The 22,500-nt window shown below is 42.0% G+C and overlaps 1 protein-coding gene across 1 annotated transcript in view; it reads right to left on the bottom strand.

The window, feature by feature from the left end:
• The window catches only part of LOC135108057 (cadherin-89D-like), a 36,584-nt gene that overhangs the window by 5,422 nt on the left and 8,662 nt on the right, over positions 1–22,500 (bottom strand). Inside the window, exons 3-15 of the mRNA XM_064018651.1 lie at positions 16,129–16,211; positions 12,826–13,094; positions 6,778–6,880; positions 5,925–6,127; positions 5,280–5,411; positions 4,665–4,886; positions 4,216–4,380; positions 2,796–3,848; positions 2,177–2,412; positions 1,602–1,765; positions 516–712; positions 246–335; positions 1–121 (exon numbers count right to left, since the gene is read on the bottom strand). The exon at positions 1–121 is cut by the window's left edge and continues 26 nt beyond it. Coding sequence (XP_063874721.1) covers positions 1–121; positions 246–335; positions 516–712; positions 1,602–1,765; positions 2,177–2,412; positions 2,796–3,848; positions 4,216–4,380; positions 4,665–4,886; positions 5,280–5,411; positions 5,925–6,127; positions 6,778–6,880; positions 12,826–13,094; positions 16,129–16,204 — 3,031 coding nt within the window. The 5' untranslated portion in view covers positions 16,205–16,211. The remainder of the gene's footprint in view (positions 122–245; positions 336–515; positions 713–1,601; positions 1,766–2,176; positions 2,413–2,795; positions 3,849–4,215; positions 4,381–4,664; positions 4,887–5,279; positions 5,412–5,924; positions 6,128–6,777; positions 6,881–12,825; positions 13,095–16,128; positions 16,212–22,500) is intronic.

Raw genomic sequence — 22,500 nt, 5'->3', positions numbered from 1 at the left:
AGGTCCTGGCGCTCATCACCACCAGCGTGTGGTTGTTGTGCGTCTCGTAGTCCAGCGGCGCCACCGTGTACAGCGTCGCGTCCTGGGCCAGCGCAAAGTATTTACGAGCCTCTGGACTGACCTGCGAGAGAACGAGTCATGAAGGCACTAAATACCACGAAGTAATCTGTACCTGCTGCCTCGAGCGACACCATAACCCTGCTACAACCCACAACACACCGGCAACTGACGGCAGGAATACTTACGAGTTCTAGTTGCGGATCAGGAGGCACCCGCACGCCGATGTTCCGCAGAGCCGCCACGACGTCCCCCACCACGCCGCCAGACAAGTTCTCCTGCGCGCAAAACAAGAAAGAGTCAGCCAGAGCACCTCACTCATGAAACACTGCCACACGAAGATGACACTGGTCTTTTAATATTGATAGTAATATTGAAGGAGAAATAAGGACGTTACACAAAATGATAATGAATAATGATGAGCCTGGTGAGTTTTCAGAGAGGCTCACCCAACACACCTGTATGTAGAAGTGCAACACAGTGTCCCTCCTGGAGCCTGGCCTGCGGGTGGGCGCCACGTTGATGGTCAGGTTGGTGGCGAGGGAGTCTCGGCCGTCCGTCACCACCGCCTCGAACTCATAAGAGGAGCGGGAGTAGTTCCTGAGAGGGTTCACCACGGACACGATGCCAGACGTCTCCTCGATGGCGAAGGGCACTGAGAATAGGGGGAATCAACATTTACTGCTGTGGTCTTTACTTACTGACACTGAATTCACCGTAAAAGTTGTTTGCTTACTAGAAAGGAGTGTTTGGACAAGGAGAGGTGGAGGCTCTTCTGCCGTGGCCACCTGTATGAATGAGATGTTAGAGACAGATGGAGAGAAAGGGTTTGTGATGCGATGTGTTGTCTTATAGCTATGGTTTTCCTCTGTTAACACTGAATTTACTGTAAAGATTGTTTGCATAAATACACAGAAGAAAAGATAGAATAGGATGCTTATTTTTACTTTTCTAAGCAATGGAGATATGAGAGGAACTGTTCTAGAAAATAAGAATTAAAAAGATGGGTAATTTCGGGAGAAAATGTCGACCAGTGAAAGGATTAAGGAGGCTGAGTCACTCCACACACACTCACCCCTGAGGCTCGCCCCGCCACTAAAGTTCACAGCCTCCTCTTAATTCACAGTATTAAACGCACGTACATTCAAAATGCAAAAGGTTAATATGCCACGAGGGAAAAGACAAGCAGTAATGCAATAAAATGAAGCAAAAATTAACTGTAATTGATAGTTTTTTTTTTTTTTTGTGAAGTCCATTTCTAATGATATAATCATAAACATTTCACCTTTACAATCCTGTACATATCTAATAGTGTATCTTTGTAAGGTCTATCAGGTCTGCTGCTGGTTGTTCTTCCTTTGTGTTCATTTATATAACAATGTCATGAATTAAGGAATATTAAAGCAGACAAAAAATGGCCGTAACTCCTTCAGGACAGCTATGAAACATGTCAGACAGGTCTGCTTCTGGCTGGCCTTCCTTTGTGTTCCTTTGTATATCTGCAATAGGAATGGAAGAGATAATGAAGCAGGGAATGGTCTTACCTCCTTCAGGATAACTGTGGAACATGTCAAACAGCAGCTCGGGGCCCGGCATGTCCACCACCCGCACCTGGCCCACGCTGGTGCCCACGGGAGCATCGCCGCCCACCCACAGCTCAAAGGGCGCCCCCTCGAACCGCGGCTCCCAGGAGTGTGTCGCCTTGACGCTGCCGGGAGAGACAGACACTTGGTGAAGGCCGAGCGGCGAGTGAGCGAGGTGAAGCGAGGCTGAGGACGCTCGTGAATATGGAATTAAGTGAAAGAAAAACATTGCCTCACTAAAATACTACATCGAGTTAGTTACGAGTGTATAAATCAACCCCGTCGTGAATCTTCGCATAAAGACTTCAGTTTTGTAGAAATAACACACCCATAGAGAGAGAAAAATGTGTGCGTGAATTTCAAAAGGTTAAATCGAACAGAGAATTACTGAATACTTATTTGAAAAGTTCCCCAAGGCCAGTGCGGACGTGAGGCGGCTGCTGCTGACAGGCACACGACGACCCATTAAGCAAAGTGGCGGGAAAACAACATCCCTCCCTCCCACAAGCTGCCCAGACTCCGCCGCCAGCCATTACCTGATCGTCACTACCGCCAGGGACGTGCGTGTCTCCGAGGGGTTCAAGGGACTGTCCGAGGCCTCAACCAGCACCGTCAGCAGGCCGGGGGGAAGGCTCTCCTTCAGTGTAAGGGCGCCGTCTTCCTCTCCCACGGCCACGCTCCTGACGGCGGTGTCCTTGGTGCTGTTCTCTCGAGTCTGTATCCTGTACCTCACCAGGCCGTTGTTGCCTTCGTCAGCGTCTTCTGCTGTGACCTGTGAGGGAGATAGCCATATTTTGAGCAATAGGTGACGGGAAATGCAGTAATTATTATTTTTCTTTCTACATTGTGTCTCTCACGGAGCTCTCCCCTCCTTCCATGTTCTTTTAACCTTTAGAGGGCAAAGGTCCCTCAGCCGGACACTCAATGCAGAAAAGTTACCACAGTTTACCTTCCAAAAGTTGAGGAAAACGGAGAGAAAAAAATAGTATTTGCATTCCCTATAGAGTGCAGTGCTTTATCTCCTTCCTCTACCTGGCCAGAGATAAATTAGGCCAAGAAGAACGAGAACTTGAACAAGACAGGGCGAAGTGATGACTTGACTAATGGTTACATAACACTACAGAGAGATCAGGCACACAGTTCCTCCTCCCTCACCGTGCCAATAAGGTCCCCCTGCTGCGCGTTCTCCGTGATGGTGAAGGCGTACTGGTTGCTCGGCAGGAACACTGGGTTATTGTCGTTGGCGTCCAGAAGATTAAGCTCGATCATGGCGCACGACCATGACTGGGGCACCGGCGCTGCTTCCTCCTGCGTGGCATTGGTGGACCTGTGCCCCCTGCGCCGCGTCTCACCCCACTGGTAGGCTCCTGTCGGTGGTCTGTGCCGTGAGTGTCCCTGGGTAGCCTCAGGTGGTGGCGGCGAGACTGTATCTTCAGGGTGAGTTCTATCGTCTTCTGGAGTCTCCTTGCCTGAAGTGGGATCGATTCTTTGCACCCTCAGGAGCACGCGCACGTTCTCCTCCTCCAGTCTTGCCCCAAAGCCTCCCTCTCGCATCACTCCTGCAGTAGTCTCTCTCTTAGTCAGCGAGGAGTACCCGCCATGAAGACCCTCACTGCTCCTCTTCGCTCGTCTTCGCCTGCTATGTAACGGAACCCTCTGCCTCAGGGACCTCCTCTTCGGCGGCGTTACGGTGGAGGTGGAGGCTCGTGCCCTTGTTCTGACCCTCGGCCTGCCCACCTCCCGCAGCAAGGGGGCCGTGACGAGAGTGGGGACATCATCATAGAGGCCCTCCACCACCGTTGTCTCTGGTAGTTCAGTAGTGGTCGTCTCTTGGGTGGTCGTAGTCTCACCAGCGTCATCTTGAAGGGTCGTGGCTTCCGTGAATCCCTCCAAGGCTTCCGAGTACTCCGTCGGGATGACCACCTCTGTAGTTACCTCAAGCTCTTCCGCAGGTGTCTCAGTTTCCACCACGGTCTTGGGTGTCTCTGTGGGCGTCCAAGGTTCCTCTATCAGCGCAGGAATGTAGGCACGGCCGGATCGAGCAGCTAAGGGCGCCAGTTGATCCGCGCAGACCCTGAGATGGATGACTGGGTTCTCCTCTCGATCCAGCATGCTTTGGTTCGCCACCGTCAGCCAGCCAGAATGCGGGTTGATGGCCAAGGAGCCGCTGCCGCCCACTAGATGGTAGCTGAAGGCACCATTCACGCCCTGCCGGAGAGAAGGGGAAGCAGATTTTAGACTTGTTCTCCATTCAAGTGAGGTGACGAAGGAGACTGTGATAATGTATGAGGTTGTCTATGAACACTAACTCATTTTTTTTTCACTGTTATTATTACCAGCTACTACAACTACTACTACAGCTGCTCTTACTGCTACTACTACTACTGTTACTATTACTACTGGAGCAAAAAGGTAGAGAAATAACAAGAACACGGAAAACAAGAACACCAAAAAAACAAGAACATTAAGAATAACAAGAAAAAGAACGAGGAAAACAAAGAGAACAAGCAGGACAAAACCAAATCCAATACCAACAACAGCAGAAACAACACCAACAACAGGAAGCACTCAGCACCTCGTCAGGGTCAGCGGCTGCCACCTGCATCACGCTGAAGGAGGTGGGCAGGTTCTCTATGATGGATACGGAATACACGTCCTGAGAGAAGCGAGGCAGGTTGTCGTTCACGTCCTGCACCTCCACCACCACCACGCTCGACCCCACCTTCCTCGCGTCGTCCACCTACCAACACAACACTCACATAAACTCTATAAGCTCAATATGAAGAAGTCCACCTTAAAAATTCAGTTACAGGAAACGTTAAATGAGATTATACAAGCGGTTATGAACCTTAATCGCAGTAAAATATTACAATAAAATTTTAAATAGGAAAATATATACGTATTAAAATTTTAAGTGCAGTAAAATATCATGATAAAATGTTACGTTGGATGATAATTGCGTCTTAGAAATTTACATGCACTTAAGTACATAATATACTGATCGTAGTTGTATTGCTCCCTGACCTGCTCGGCTCTGACATGCAGGGTGAGGGAGGGATCAGAGAGCTTCTCCCGGTCCAGGTGGGAGGTGAGGAACAGCCGCCCGGACACAGGGTCGATGGAGAACAGACTGGAGGCGGGAGTGTCAACCAACGAATAGCGGACGGAGGTGTTCTGCCCAACGTCCCCGTCAACTGCACGAAGGCCATCAGGCAGCACGTCCACCTCCTGCAACACCCTCACGCCCTGGGAAAGATGAGGAAGTGTCGTATTATCAGTCTGTGCAGTAAGGAATGAAGGAATGAAAGAAAGAGTAATAATAGTGATGACAGGTGATGATACATTGACCACAAGACATAAGGCCATATTCTAAAACACTTCTGCGTCCCAACTCCACTATTTTCAAAAGGCTCTATATAGTTGAACTGACATGGACGTTTTTACGGTTCTAGTGACAGATTAACAAGATTTCTACGTTACTAACAGGAGAAGCACTCTTGAGAACCAGTCTAATCATCTCTGTGGCCCTTGAAAATAGTCGTGGTGAAAAAACAAAACGTTTCTGAATACGGGAGAGTTTTATCTTCCGCCCTTAGTCCTCCTCTTAGTCTAGTCAGTCAAGTAATGCCAGTCACTCACAGGATCAGCACCCGGGTGTTCGGCGAGCCTGGCGTAATAGCGAGGGTGGCTGAAGAGAGGAGGCAAGTCGTCAGCATCGAGCACCACTATCTTGACGGTGCTGGAGGAGCTGAGTGCTGGCGTGCCCATGTCCTGTTGCGAAGGGAGGGTGGGATGGGAAGGTTAGATGAAGGGATGGGAGGGATGGAGATAAGGAGAGAGGGAAGGATGAGGTGAGGAAGGAGAGGAAGGAAGGAAAAGAGGTAAGGAAATAGCGAAGGATGACGAGAAGGGAGGAAAGGAGGGACGACAAAAAAAAAATTATAAAAGAAAGGGAAGGAAGAGAGGCAGGAAGAAAAGTGGTGAGGGAGGGGAGGGAAGAGAGAATGGATGAAATGAGGTAAGAAATAGAGGAAGATGGAGAGAAGGGAGGAAAGGAAGAATGAAAACAAAAAATAATGAAAGAAGGAAGAGAAAAGGGAGAGAAGATGTTTAGTATATAATTATATAAACTTTACACCTTCATTTGTATATTTTAATTCCCATATCACACAGTAACTTCCATTTTCTTTCAACGCACTTACAAACACCACCTCTCTCTCTCTCTCTCTCTCTCTCTCTCTCTCTCTCTCTCTCTCTCTCTCTCTCTCTCTCTCTCTCTCTCACCTTGGCCACCACCTCCAGCAGGAAGCTTTTCGGCCCCGCGTCGTAGTCCAAACTCCTCGCCAGAGTCACCGTCCCGCGCTTCCTGTCGGCCAGGGTGAAGTAACTCTCCTCGTTGCCCTTCACGATCTGCACCTCCACCTCGGAGTTCGCGGTGTTGGGGCGGTCGGCGTCACTCGTCCCTATCGCCGGAAGAATCGGGAGGCCTGCAGGAGAGGAGCACTGATGGTAAAAGTCTGTAGGAGAGGCGCAGTTCGGGTAAAAGCTACTGTATCTCGTCTGTTAACTCTCCTGAAGTGGTTCAACAGCATTATGTTTGTATTATTGATCTGTATGGGCATGTAGAAGGGACGCAGTGGTCGTAAAAGTATTGTGCCCCGTCTATCAAGTATTGTCTCCCGTCTCTCACCTCTTGCAACAGTTTAATTGCATTATTCTAGTATTTTTGATATGTATGAATCGATTTTTTCCTTAGTAATGTTAAAAATAATGGGTAAATTGATTTTCCATGATAAAGTTAAGAGTAATGGATAAAGTTTCAATGGTTGTTTAAAATATAATCCATGCATGTGTTACCATTGTTAAGTTAGACAGCTTTTTTTGTTTTACTATATTTTTAGCTACCACATCTTTGAAAATAGTAGCAGCAGTAGCAACGCAAAAATAAAATAGAGACGAGAAATTAGATTGATGCTGCCTGGAATAAACAAACACCCCCTATACATCAAAACTTTCCTCTTTACACACCAACAAACCCTCACCATCCACCAAGACACACTAACAGAACTACAGTGACCAAGGAGCAACACGCAAACTTACCGTAGTCAGAGCTTAAAACTAACAAAAGAAAACGTACCGACTGGAGTAAGTTCGTCAACAGTAACTGTAATATTTTCAGCTAGGAAGACCGGCGCGTGGTCATTCACATCGTCAACATACACAGTCACGGGCACGGACACCTGTGGATTGGGGAGGTAGAGTTAATTAAGTACAGTACAAGTAAATCTCATTATGTCTTTAAGGAATGTGAGTTTGTGTAATGCAGTGGTAAGAGAGAGAAGAGAAGGGAGAGATGAGAGGAGAGAAGAGACGAGTAATTTTTCACCATTACTACTACTGTTACTACTACTACTATTAGTACCAAACCACCCCCGTTAATTCTCCTCCTCCTACTGACATGGGACAAAATAGCAATCAGAAAAAAGAAGACAATACCATCCAAATAATAATAATTCCATGAAATATTTTTTTTTATAAATCAAAGGAACTGTCATGAATATAAAAATTTACTTTCTTCTTGGTTATGTAAACGAAATTTTGTATATACTTTCGGAATCAGTAAAACTTTAGAACAAGAAAATTAAATCGTTATATTAGTTGTTGATATTTGGGGATGGTGAGGAGTAATATCTCTTGGTTTACAAGGCAACTGGAAAATGACCATATTCCCGGATTCTTCTGTGCCCGTCACATGAAAAATCGCAACCACAAAACATCGTCGGATAAGAGAAAATACGCCAGAACTGATAATATCATATATTTTGAGAGAAATTCTTTGTTAATGTTTCGATCCAAAAATTATAAATAGTGTTAGAAACCATGAGTGCGTAGGACCATCAGCAAAAATGTTCGAGAATAATTTGTGAATGTAGAAAGGGTCTAAACTATTAAGGACATTGCAAAATTATGTCTCTTAGTATAGGCGGAGGACCAGTTTTTGAGGATGTACAACGGCCTATGTAAACCTGGACGCGAGAATTCGGCGTCAGATCTTGACATCGTTGTTCACAGGAACGTTCGTCAGGATTATTTAAAGGTGGTTCATATGAAAATAACCATTTTTGTATCTATATCTTTTGATTATTTGTGTCAGAGCCTAACTGACATCGTTGTCCACAGAGAGAAGGATGTAAAATTCCCTTTGCCATTTTCTTTTCTTTTTTTTGGGGGGGGAGGGAGGGGGGAAAATTAGAATGTAAACAGACTAAGGTAAATTGTTCTTTGATAAGGTAGGAATCAAACACCAATGATACACACACAATTGAATGTAACACCTACACAATTAGAATGTTTTCTACCAAAAATTAAGGTAAACCCCTGAGGCACTAATTAATTGTGTAACTTAATCATTTAAATTTTATGATCTGAAGAGAGAAACAATATTTGAAAACTATTTGTTATTAAGAAGCTAACATCAATAAAACTCAATCTGGTTGTCATGGAGTTTCCCAGTGCCTTACAGACCTTCGGCATAAATGCTACCATATAAAGCAAGGTCAAAATTATTTGGCAGAAACCATGACTGTGGCAGCAAATCTAGTATTTCTATATCTATTATCAACAGCTAAATCAAAACTAAATTGAACACTAAACTAAATCAAAGCAAAAGTAATTCAATGCCAACTTTAAATAGATACCCCAAATTAGATTAAACCTAATTAATTTAAAAGAGAGAAACATAACTTGAAGTAATCCCCCCTCGTCACACCACCACCACCACCACCACCACCACTACTACTACTACTACTACTACTACTACTACTACTACTACTACTACTACTACTACTGCTGCTGCTGCTGCTGCTTCCCCTTGTTCCCCGCTAGCCAAGGAACCGTTCATCCGCATTCTCGGCGTGACGCCCAGACGCCCACAGCTGCTCCGGAACCAGCAGGAGGCACGCGCGTGGGTGTACAGCACCCTGCAGCACGTGCCTGGTGGGCTTACACGTGCAGGTAGCGAGGGGAGAGGGAGAGAGAATGGGAGTAGGAGTGGGAGAGGGAATGGGAGAAGGAGGAGAAAAGGGAGAGGGAGTAATGAGGAAGGAAGGGAAGAAACAGAGATAAGAAATAGGGAGTTCTCTCTCTCTCTCTCTCTCTCTCTCTCTCTCTCTCTCTCTCTCTCTCTCTCTCTCTCTCTCTCTCTCTCTCTCTCTCTCTCTCTCTCTCAATTAGCGGCGGTGAACCAAAGATAAAAGAAAGTTTCGCGCCTCGCTGGGTGGACGCGGCCGAGCACCCAGACGTGCCTCGAGCCGCAGGACTCCTGATGCAAGACGCTCATTTGGTCAGAAAAAACAAGAGCAACTGAAAAATGCGCTTAAGAGGGAAATCTGATACAAAGAGAAAAGTTGTGTTTATATGGAAAATCTGACGCAGGAAAGAGGGAAATGTTGCCTTTAAATGAAGATTTGACATAAAGAAGAAGGAAATGTAGATAATTTGATAGAGAGAAAATTGTATTTCAATAGAAAAATTGACACAGAGAAGAGAAACTCGCGTTTAAATAGAAAATCTCACAAAAAAATAAGAAAAAATACCGTTTCAATAGAAAATCTGACAGCGAAAAGAAAATTTACATTTAAATAAAAAATCTAACACAGAGGGAAAAAAGTTTAAATAGAAAAGCTGACAAAGAAAAGAAAAACAGCACTTGAATAGAAAATATGACGCACAGAAGAAAAAAATAAAGATTAATTAAATAGAAAATCTGAAAAAAAAGTAAAAAAAAAAAAAAAACGTGATAAGCGTCGTTTCTGGCGTAGCTGACGCAGCCTGCCGTGGTGGGAAAGTGAGAGCGCATTTCTACTACAATTGAATTATATTAGCTTTCCATTTCACTCTTCATTTCATCATCAGTACTTAAATAAATAAATAAATATATATATATATATATATATATATATATATATATATATATATATATATATATATATATATATATATATATATATATATATATATATATATATATATATATATATATATATATATATATATATATATATATATATATATATATATATATATATATATATACAGCTACTAAACAATTATTGGTTTCACATTTACCTCTTCATTTCATTATCAGCACTTAGATAATGTAGAAAGAACATTTATCTTTTACTAAACATTGAGTGATTTCACTTTTACCTCTTCAGTTTATATTCATTACTTGGAAAACCGTGAGAGCATATCTTTTTTTACAATTAGAAAGCAATGATAAGGTTCTCGGTTAGATTCTCAATTCATTATCACTACTTCATTATCAGTGAAAGCGCGTTTTTTACTGCTAATCACAATGCGTAGCTTCACATTTGATTCAGCATTTCATTATCATTACGTACTTGAAAAAGAAAATAAGATAAAAAAAAAGAGGAATATAAACAGTGTAACAGTAAAAGATTATTAGCATTACTTGTGAAAATAAGATAAAAAAGACGATGAATGTAAATTTTGTAACGATAAAACACTATCAACAAACTTTACCATATTATTACACCTACGAAAAACAATTATTAATTTCGTATTTACATCTCCATTTCATCATCACAACTTGTCATAAAATAAACAGATGAATATAAACGACATAACGCTGAAACAATTAATCAACTTCATTCAATACTTTCTTCACGAACAGAAAAGTGAAGGGGGAGGCAGAAGCACAGATATTCAAGGCATCTATACTGTAGCTTTCATTTCCACTATGCTACATGCCAATAGATATTAATCGCAGAGGAAGAGGGATGAAGTATTTGATTCCATGGCTGTGCATTCTGAAACTCTAATGTTCATGCTTAAGGGTTTCCAAACAGATTCTTTTCCTCCATGCGTTTCTTATACAGTGAAAAAAGGGCAAGAGAGGGAGAGAAAGAGAGAAAAAAATAAAAAGGGGGGTAGATTAACAGTAGACAAATGTTATGTTCAAATTTTTCCCGTTTTTTTTTATTAAGTGGAATGAACTTAAAGGAGAAGAAAGGAAAAGAATAAGACGGGAAAACAAGGAAAAAGTTACATCATTGGTGGAAAAAAAGGTACAGCTCATAATTAAAGGTTTCGAAATGCATTATCTTCCCTTCACTAAGAGAGAGAGAGAGAGAGAGAGAGAGAGGAGAGAGAGAGAGAGAGAGAGAGAGAGAGAGAGAGAGAGAGAGAGAGAGAGAGAGAGAGAGAGAGAGAGAGAGTAATGAGATAGAGAACACGAGACATAAGACAAAATGAGACAAAGAAAACAAGGAACAAAGACAGAAGAGGAAAGAAAAATAGACGATGAGTGATAGGCAAACACACACACACACACACACACACACACACACACACACACACACACACACACACACACCACACACACACACACTCTCTCTCTCTCTCTCTCTCTCCTCTCTCTCTCTCTCTCCTCTCTCCTCTCTCTTCTCTCTCTCTCTCTCTCTCTCTCTCTCTCTCTCTCTCACAACTATTCATTATAATAAGGACTCAAAAAACACATTCCACTTCACCCTTCGCTAACTTGACCTACCCTTTAAAATTAGAAAACAGGGAAAGTGAAAGAAAACGGAGATTAGTGGTGGGCAGGGAACCCTCACCTCACTCACTCACGGTCATCCGCCTCAGAAACCTTGACATTTTCACTTCCTCCTATTTTTTTTTTTTTTTTTTAAGTAAGATTTCGACCTCGTTACTGGAGCCTGAAGAAAGTCCCTAACTGCTCTCAGTCTCCAAGCAATTAGCAGAAAATAGAGTTACAATGTTGTAGTTGTTGTTGTTTTTATTTACTGTTGATTGGTTGGTTATTTGTCTTTCTGTTCTCCTTTGAGTTTTTGAAAATTCCTTTAGTTTTATTTTATTTTTTTCTGGTTCATTGTTAACTTAAACTGATAATTTCTTTTCTTGAACTTTTGGTCTACTCGATTGCTCTCTCTCTCTCTCTCTCTCTCTCTCTCTCTCTCTCTCTCTCTCTCTCTCTCTCTCTCTCTCTCTCTCTCTCTCTCTCTCTCTCTCTCTCTCTCTCTCTGTGTGTGTGTGTGTGTGTGTGTGTGTGTGTGTGTGTGTGTGTGTGTGTGTATTTATCAGACTCTCCCCTATTTATCATGCCTATCCACACAGGAACCTCCCCTCACCCCCTCCACACACACACACACACACACACACACACACACACACACACACACCCTCCCTCAAACCTGCACACACTTCCACCCTCCCCCCACCGTTACGCCCTCTGCCGCCAGCCCACGTGCCTTCCCACCCTTCACTAAGCACCCCCGTCAAGCGCTCCAGAAGCCCCCTAGCGGAGCATCCCCGGAACGTGCGTGGCTCAACTTTCTCCTGCGTTCAAACTGAGGGAATTCTGAAATTCGGGTTCTGAGTGTAGATAGAAATCCCAGTATCATTTGGTTCAGTATTTTGTTATGTTTATATTGTGTGTGTGTGTGTGTGTGTGTGTGTGTGTGTGTGTGTGTGTGTGTGTGTGTGTGTGTGTGTGTGTGTGTGTGTTGGCTTGTTCTTATTTTATTGACTTCGTTTATTTACTTAGTTAGTTAGTTAGTTAGTTAGTTATTTACTTTTCATTGTGCTCTATAGATGATTTTGAATTGTTATATCTCAATTGGAGTTGTATTGCGGTTCTCTTTCCACTTTTTTTCTTTTTTCACATATGATTTGCATTTTTCTAGTGGACGTTTTGTTTGCATTGTGTCAGTAAGATACGATACCATTTTTGTTATATTACGTTATTTTGTTTGAATCGTTTTAGTATTCACGTGAGGTTATTGCTCTCAAAGATATTTCAGTAGTTTCTTAAGAATTATTTCTTAACGGTGTTTTGTTTGAACTGTTTCAATAATTTCATACGTTTTTTTTTTATTATATATTATCAATGTGTTTTCGCTATATTTCTAATCTATCTATTTTAGTCTGCTTTAAGTCCATTTAGCATCTTTTTTGCAAGAATGGCAACAATTCTTAATTATCTACCACATTTCGCCCTAAACTTAAGACCAGTTCCAATAATTCAGCTAATCAGAAGAATATCCAATGCTTATTTTCACCTCATACCTACATACTATTACTTACAAACTCTTAATTAATACAACTACCACCACCACAACACAAGACACGCCAGACCACCTACCGTATTATTACTACACGTGAGGATCATCTTAATAACAGGCGAGGGACCCAACACGAGAGGTTGCAGAGGTGCCGCCACCACCACCTTGCCTTGCCCTTCCTCCGCCACCACCTGGAACACCCCGTCAGGCTCCTGGGCCAGCGGGGCGAGGCTCAGAAGATTGGGATGTGAAGCGTTGATAGCGAAGAGTATGTGCCCCACCTCTGCATCCTCTCTGACTCTGACGAAGCGACGCAGCTCCTCCGCTTCACCCCACTCGCATCCTGCACCTGTGGGAGAGAGAAAGAGAGAGAGAGAAATAAGGTGAGTATAGGTAAGGATGAGATGAAATGGGAAGTAAGATTGTAGGATTCAGGGATGGTTTTGTGATGTTGAATATATATATATATATATATAGAGAGAGAGAGAGAGAGAGAGAGAGAGAGAGAGAGAGAGAGAGAGAGAGAGAGAGAGAGAGAGAGAGAGAGAGAGAGAGAGACCGTTTCTTCACTTCACTTCAAACAAATGACTTGTGAAAGGTGAGAAAGATACATACATTGATCTCTCTCTCTCTCTCTCTCTCTCTCTCTCTCTCTCTCTCTCTCTCTCTCTCTCTCTCTCTCTCTCTCTCTCTCTGCCCCAATAAATCACCTTAATCATCTCTCCTCCTCCTCCTCCTCCTCCTCCTCCTCCTCCTCCTCCTCCTCCTCCTCCTCCTCCTCCTCCTCTTTCTCCTCCTCATCCAGCGTCAGCCCCGCCGTCAGGAGTCACGCCTCTTAATAAGATCACTAATTAGACCTTAAAGCAGGTGTGTTCCGCCCTTAACTTTTCTCTAAGTGGCGCCCAAGTGAGGTAATTACCACCAATCATCTTCGTCTTGAGAGAATCGGCGTTAAGTTTGACACGAGTAGCTTTTTTTTTTCGTATTCTTGAAAACTTTTTATTGATTTATTTTGAGGACATAGTGTGAGAAGAAAAAAGGAGAGTGGTGGTCTAGTTATAAGTCTCTCTCTCTCTCTCTCTCTCTCTCTCTCTCTCTCTCTCTCTCTCTCTCTCTCTCTCTCTCTCTCTCTCTCTCTCTCTCTCTCTCTCTCTCTCTCTCTCTCTCTCTAAGGACACACTCGTGGGTACAATTCAAGGCTGGAATGCGTGTGAGAGGAAGAGGCAAATACCGTGAAAATTACCCCTAACACACACACACACACACACACACACACACACACACACATGTACATACCGTAATATTGTCATTAGCGTTACTTCGCGTACGGAAATAGCACGTGCTTGATAGCGTGTGTGTTTGTATGTAGTATGTGTGTGTATGTGTGTGCATGTGTGTATATGAGGACTTCCTTTTCGTGTGTGTGTGTGTGTGTGTGCACCTGTTCTTTCACACCTGGTTGACTGTTATACTAAACCTCTCATGACTTCCTCGTTTACTTTTCCTCTCTTCATCTCCTCCTCCTCCTCCTCCTCCTCCTCCTCCTCCTCCTCCTCCTCCTCTTCCGTTACTAACTATCTTCTTGCAAACATCACGTGAGACAAAAATAACAGAACCAGAGAGGACTGAAAGAACTGCTTCAATGAAAATCAAACAAACTCTGAAGCAAAACAAAAGAGCGAGAACAAAGGAAAAGAATAATAGACAAGAAAACAAAAAAGAAAACGAAAATACAGAAAAAAAGAACCGATAAAAACACACAAACAAAACTAGATAAACTTAGAAAAATACACACAAACACCAATCAGAGTATGAAAATTATTAAAAAAAAAAAAACGAAAGAAAGGGAAGGGGAAGGTAAAGAAAATAAATACAGTAGCGAACTCTGAACAAGAGAAGAAGGTTAATGGAGCGTGAAAAGGATCGAAACCTATTAAAAGAAAAAAAAATGCATGAAAAGGATCGAAAGTAACTAAAGAGAAAAAAATAAACGCAAAGATAAATCGACGCCTATTAAAGGATAAAAAGTAGCATAAAACAGATCGAAACCAACAAAAGGGAAAACATTTAAATACGAAGAGAATCGAAACTTGCTAAATGGTAAACAAAAGGGATCGAAAACCTAAAGAAAGGGAAGAATTTCACATAAAAGGAATTGAAATCTATAAAAGGGGAAACAAGTGGCAGAAAAAAGGATCGAAACTAACAAAAGGAGAAAAAAATAAACGCAGAGGAATGAAAATAAAAAAAAATGAAAAGTGGGAAAAAAAGAGAGATCAAACCCTCCATACAAAAAGAAAAAAAAAATGGAAGTATAAAAAAAAAAATGAACCTACAAGAAACAGACACATGCACCCACACACACAAAAAAAAAGGAATAATAAATAAATAAAAAAATAAGATAAAAAGCGAGCGAACAAAAGGCAGGCGTGACAAGCAGAGTGAAATAAAATCAAATGGATCAGTAGCGTGACTGAACACTTTCCAAGACCGTGAAGGAAGGAATGTGTGAAAATGCGCGGTGACCAGCTGTATTCACTCTCTCTCTCTCTCTCTCTCTCTCTCTCTCTCTCTCTCTCTCTCTCTCTCTCTCTCTTAGACACTGGTTACAATAACATCACTGTAATTCACTTCATAACATTATTTTTTTCTTCAGTAATTTACTCTCAGCTCAGTACGTGACACCAGCGCAGGTATTACCCAACTTACTCAGGAGTTTTTGGTCGGAAATTACCTTTTACATTCAGAGACATTATACATGTTCTGATATAACACGCTCGGCAACTTTCACCTTCACTCAGTTGCCTGGAAGCTGGTGGACACAAGATGCCACACACACAGACGGACAGACAGACAGACAGATAGACCGTCGTAAGTATATATACCATACAGCCATAAATGGGTTCCTCACACACACACACACACACACACACACACACACACACACACACACACACACACACACACACACACACACACACATAGATAGATAGATAGATAGATAGATAGATGGATAGATAGATGGATGGATGAAGAGTTTATTGACCATACGTACTGTACATCACACACACACACACACACACACACACACACACACACACACACACACAGCTCAATTTCCAAAACACCTGTCACCCCTTTCAGATTTCCGCCACATCATCACACGAGGCAGTCCAGATATTTGAATGTTTAAACAATTGGTCATTCTAGTTCTTTTTATTCTTTATAATTTGTGCTGATGTCCACTTTCCAACCAGGCACACAAAGGAACACAAAGGAACACTAAACACCACTAAACCTCCTGGGCCTTACGAGACTGTTTTCGACAAGCTACACTAATCTACAGTAAGAGAAGTAGGATAGTAAAGGCAAAGGTTCCTCACCTGCGTGCAATACGAAGCCCAGGAGCAGCAGTAGCGGCGCCCTGGTGGTAGCGACGGTAACTACCCCGCCAGGCATGTCTACTCTGTAAAACATAAAAAGAATGGAATTTATTAGACATACGTAAGGGAAAATTAGTACTGTATAAGTGAAGATCTATACGGCAGTGGTTTATTGAACATATCAAACGTAATTAGTGTTAAATAATTGTATAAAACTACGAAAAAGTTTGTATTATTTTGAGAATGTTAGAAGAGACTGTAATAGATGTATTCTCTCTCTCTCTCTCTCTCTCTCTCTCTCTCTCTCTCTCTCTCTCTCTCTCTCTCTCTCTCTCTCTCTCTCTCTCTCACATATTCACACACAGATTTCTCTTAACCTTTCTTCACCTAATTTGTCTTCATTAGCGAATTTATAAATAAAACAAGACCCATTAGAGAAAATTTAAATCAAAACGCAGAATTAATTAACAGATGAAATTCCCTTAAGTTCACAGTTACTGAAAAGAACTTAAGTAAAGGTCAAGATTGTGTTTTTTCTTTTTATTATAATGACCTTCTACTTTGTACTTTTCTTCCTTGCATTTTTTTTCTACCATGTTAAATGCAATAATTGACGTAAACAGTGAGTCACACACACACACACACACACACACACACACACACACACACACACACACACACACACACACACACACACACACACACATTCATGATATATTACTTCACACAGTCAAATATCAAGGTTCTGTGAGAGAGAGAGAGAGAGAGAGAGAGAGAGAGAGAGAGAGAGAGAGAGAGAGAGAGAATGATAATCCCGAACAAGTAAAACACACACACACACACACACACACACACACACACACACACACACAATCATCACAACAGGGGACCACACATTCTCTCTCTCTCTCTCTCTCTCTCTCTCTCTCTCTCTCTCTCTCTCTCTCTCTCTCTCTCTCTCTCTCTCTCTCTCTCTCTCTGTTCCCTTGTTACCGTATAATTACTGAATGATCAATATGAGATAATTATATTGTTCCGTCATGACTGCCCATAAAACGGAGAGAGAGGGAGAGGGAGAGGGAAGAGAGAGAGGGAAGAGTGAGAGAGATAGATAGGTAGGTAAGGGAAGGAAGGGCGTGTAAAGTCGGAATGAGAGAGAGAGAGAGAGAGAGAGAGAGAGAGAGAGAGAGAGAGAGAGAGAGAGAGAGAGAGAGAGAGAGAGAGAGAGAGAGAGAGAGAGAGAGAGAGAGAGAGCAAAAAAAAGCAGGTGGTTACGTTGTCAAAGAGGTAGAAGGATTATGGCGGGAGGGAGGGAGGGAGGGATGGAGGAAGGGAGAGGAAGAGGGAGAGGGAGAGGGAGAGGGAGAGAGAGAGAGAGGGAGAGGGAGGGAGGGAAAAAGAAAAAAAGGGAGAGAGGGGATCAGCTTTCGGTTCATGGAAAAGAGACAAGTATTTTCATAGGTAAGGAGAGAGGGGAAGGAGAAAAGGGAAAGGGATGGTGGAGAGGAAGAGAGAAAGGGAGAAAGAGAGGAGGGCAGGTGGGACTAAAGAGAGGAAGAAGGAGGAGGAGGAGGGAGGAATGGAAAGTGAGTAAATGCATGCAGGTGGGAAGGAAGGGGAAGGGAAACAAAGGGAGGGACAAAGGGGAAAGAGGAAGGAGGGGAAAGGACAGGTGATGAGGGTACCTGGTTCAAGACTAATTAACGACTAACCATTAACTGCCCAGCTACACTTCCGGTACTAACACCTGCTAATAATGAATGAACGAGATGAATTTTTGCTTTATTTTTCCCCAAATTAAAAGAAAACAAAGAACAAAGTAAGAAATAAGCGTTTGAACACAGTAGTAGTGGTGGTGATGGTAGTAGTAGTAGTAGTAGTAGTAGTAGTAGTAGTAGTAGTAGTAGTAGTAGTAGTAGTAGTAGTAGTAGTAGTAGTAGAGAAAACCTGAAACATCTAATTTTCACTTAATTCTGATCATTTCCCTCATTCTTATTCAATGTGTTCAGTTTCTTACACGTAGCAGCAATAGCACCAATAGCAATACTAGTAGTAATAACAGCAAAACATCTAATTATCTCTCCATTCTCATCACCTTCCTCATTTTCGTTCAATTTCTTCAGCTTCCTTGCACGAGACACGAGATGAAAATTGGCAATATAGACTAGAGAGTGTCGCCAGCCTTGCCACAACAATGAGCAGCCGGTGATAGTAATTCAGTGGATCGTGAGAAAGCCTCGAGTCAAGTCACCTCATTGCATTATTAAAAACTTCCAATGTAACCAAAGAGAATAGTCAACGAAAAGGCTTGCTAATTTTTTGACGTGACTGTTCGATTATTTAGGAAAACGTGCTTAGCTTTTCTTATATTGTTTCATTTGTGTGTGAATTTTTGTTATGGCATTAGTGTTACTGTTATTATTTTTCATTTTATTATTATTATTGTTTTTTTTTTTTTCATTGTATTTTAAGAGCTTCAATTTCCTTTTCATTATCTTGTCAGCATTTCTGTTCATTTTATTGTTTTACTCTTTCTTTTTTTCTCCTTTTCGTTTTTTTTTTTCTTTTCGTCCTTTACTTTTCCTTCCCATCCTCCTCCTTCAACGCTTCCTTCTCTTCTTCCACATTCCCAGCCATCCTTCTTAGCAAAACTAGTAGTAGTAGTAGTAGTAGTAGTAGTAGTAGTAGTAGTAGTAGTAGTAGTAGTAGTAGTAGTAGTAGTAGTAGTAGTAGTAGTAGTAGTAGTAGTAGTAGTAGTAGTATAAAATTAAACCTTCCCTCAGAAAACACGCAAGCCAAAGTTATGAAAAGCCAGTTGGTGTCCACGTGTATTTAAAAGCAAGACATGGTAAAGGAAAGCTGCACACTAACACAGGAAAGTTTGCCTTGTCATGTTGTAGCACACAGCTCACTTCTGTAGGTCAGTGTTGGTGTGTTGCTTTAGATAGCCACACACACACACACACACACACACACACACACACACACACACACACACACACACACACACACACACACACACACACACACACACACACAGGAGGAAAGTCCAGAAAGGAAGAGAGAGAGAGAGAGGGGAGAGATGGAGGGAGAGGAGGGAGAGGAGGGAGTGTTTGGGAGTCTGAGAATGAGAGCAAGAGAAAAGAATAAATGATCGAAGTGTAGGTGGATACACACACACACACACACACACACACACACACACACACACACACACACACACACACACACACACACACACACACACACACACACACACACACACACACACACACACACACACACACACACACACACAGAGAGAGAGAGAGAGAGAGAGAGAGAGAGAGAGAGAGAGAGAGAGAGAGAGAGAGAGAGAGAGAGAGAGAGAGAGAGAGAGAGACAGAATGTATGTGTATGTATCATCAATCACTCTTACCATGATAACGTTTTCTCCCAAACACACACACACACACACACACACACACACACACACACACACACTCCGCAGAGCAACAATGGTGTGACAAATATTTCTGAAAGGTCGAGCGAAAAACAAGTCATCGCCACGCTTCAGAGAGAGAGAGAGAGAGAGAGAGAGAGAGAGAGAGAGAGAGAGAGAGAGAGAGAGAGAGAGAGAGAGAGAGAGAGAGAGAGAGAGAGAGAGAATCGTATCATTCATATCTCTTGAATCACAATATATGTACAAAAAATAAAATCTTTCGAATATATTACGAAATTTCTGACACGGAATAGCAAATAATAATAATAATAATAATAATAATAATAATAATAATAATAATAATAATAATAATAATAATAATAATAATAATACACAAAAAGATAAAATACATTAAAAAAAACGAGATATATATTTGCATTATTCTTTCTTTACACTCATTGATTCACTTAAAAGATGAAGTGCGCTAATTTATCAAAGTACATTCGTTCATTCATTCATGCAAAGACGCAGGGAATAATTAGTACACAAATATGAAGAAGTTAAGATATTGACAAGGAAAACAATGCAAGACTAATTATAAGTCTCATTACCTACTATGATATTACTGCTTCCTTAAGGTGTGTGTGTGTGTGTGTGTGTGTGTGTGTGTGTGTGTGTGTGTGTGTGTGTGTGTGTGTGTGTGTGTGTGTGTGTGTGTGTGTGTGTGTGTGTGTGTGTGTGTGTGTGTGTGTGTGTGTGTGTGTGTGTGTGTGTACATACTACATCATCAGATATTGAAAACGTGCAAACAAACACTCACGCGTGCAAACAAAAGGACCACACACACACACACACACACACACACACACACACACACACACACACACACACACACACACACACACACACACACAGTCACAAAAACCATAAAAATCCACAATATTCTCGAGACAAAAACTAATGTAACAACTTTTAACAGTTAAGTTGCCTGGGCCGAGGAGGAGGAGGAGGAGGAGGAGAACTAGTTACTTCACGGAAAAAAAATAACTGAGGATAAGATGTTACTATACTATACTGTGTGTGTGTGTGTGTGTGTGTGTGTGTGTGTGTGTGTGTGTGTGTGTGTGTGTGTATGTGCATGACGATGAGACTGAGAGGTGAGCGTCTTCCCATGACAGGACGGAAGGAGATGGGGATACATGGCTCTTGTAATGTAATGAAATTTAATGTTAGGTTAGGCAAGAGAAGGTGAGATAAGATAAAGTAAGATAAGGCGAGGTAAAGTAAGTTAAGGTGAAGAAAGGTAGATAAGGTAAGGTAAGATTATATTAGGTTAGGTTAGGTCAGGTTAGGTTAGGTTAGGTTAGGTCAGGTTAGGTTAGGTCAGGTTAGGTTAGGTCAGGTTAGGTTAGGTTAGGTCAGGTTAGGTTAGGTTACGTTAGGTCAGGTTAGGTCAAGTTAGATTTCAAAAGGTTATGTCAGGTTACGCTGGGTTATATTAGATTTGGTTATGTTAGGGTTGGATATGGGTAGGTTAGGTCAATTTAAGTGAACCTCTTGAATAATATTGATAAACTACCTTGTTATGTCCAAAGTCTCATGGCTAGTTAACATACCTGTGAAACCATCCGCACTTTTCCAGCTTTAAACAACTCCCGGCTCCATGTCAAGGCGTTAGAAATCCTAAAATTGCCAGCACATAACGCCATCTCCCAACATGACTCTTGACAAGCGAGGCGAGACGTAATGGTCAATTCCAACACACTAGGTGATCTTGCTAACAACTCCGAGGTGATTTAGGTTGCAGTAACCCCAACGACTCCTAAACATCACTAGTTACTATCATTTGTGGACAGAATCTGGGGACGTGATGCTGCTCACTTTGCTAACGAGTGACCAAAACAACTCCAAAGCATCGCTAGAGAAATGTTACTATGATTTTCCTAAAGATTCGTGCGATGTAAGTTGTTGCGATCAAAACGACTCCGAAAAATCGTCCGTTATCATTTATGCAAAGAATCTAAACCGCAAAGAAATGTTACTGTGATTTTATTAACGGCTCATGCGATGTAAGTTGCTGCGACCAAAATGACACCGAAGCATCGCCCGTTATCATCGTTTATGTGCAGAATCCGCAGCAGACGCTATGTTACCATGCGCCGTTCTGGATGTGGTCAGCGAGTAACTGCGTCGTGGGTTCGTCCTCTTGCCACACACGTTAGTGGTGACAACACACGAGGCAAAAAGAATGATCAGACCTTACATAACATGAGTGACTTTTAATTAAAACTCCTTGCACTAAACGTGGGTGTTGTTCTAATTATTTTTAATTAGATATAAAGAGAAAAAAACGGTGATATTTTCAGACGTAAAAGATCAGCGATCGCTTTTCCTGGATTTTTGTTTGCACTTCTTGGCTAATGTCGCTTTCATTTCAAAAAGAGAGTTTATGTTAAAAGATCAACTAGGTATCTATTTTTTTCTCTCAATTCCGTTTTGTATTTGTTCCTCAAACTCAAACGATTTAAAAAAGGGAACAAATGTTTTGCATTTCTTATCCAACCTCATTTTCATTAACAAAAGATAATTAAACCATCAATCGTTTTTCTCAATTCCGTTTAGCATTTCTTAAACTAAAACCAATAAAAAAAAAGTTATGAGATCAATTACTATTTCTATTCGTCGACTCTGTTTCGCATTTTTATCTAACCTCAATTTCTATTAACGAAAGCCCCACTCCTGAAGGCTGACAGAGCAGGAAGCGCCTCGCATTAATTACTCCTAAGGGCGTGATGTGGAGCCGCTAACAAGCCACGCCCTTGACACCGCCAGGAGGAGGCAGCCTAAGGTGTGGGCGTGGACGGGGAGGCGCGGGGAAACTAGGGCGGCAAAGGTGGAGGGGCGTGAAGGCTAGAGAGAGATTGAGAGATTTTTTTGATGTCGTCAGCTGC

The sequence above is a fragment of the Scylla paramamosain genome, chromosome 16 (assembly GCF_035594125.1).
Source record: "Scylla paramamosain isolate STU-SP2022 chromosome 16, ASM3559412v1, whole genome shotgun sequence".
Lineage (NCBI taxonomy): Eukaryota > Metazoa > Arthropoda > Malacostraca > Decapoda > Portunidae > Scylla > Scylla paramamosain.
This window is presented reverse-complemented; position numbering and strand designations above follow the sequence as displayed.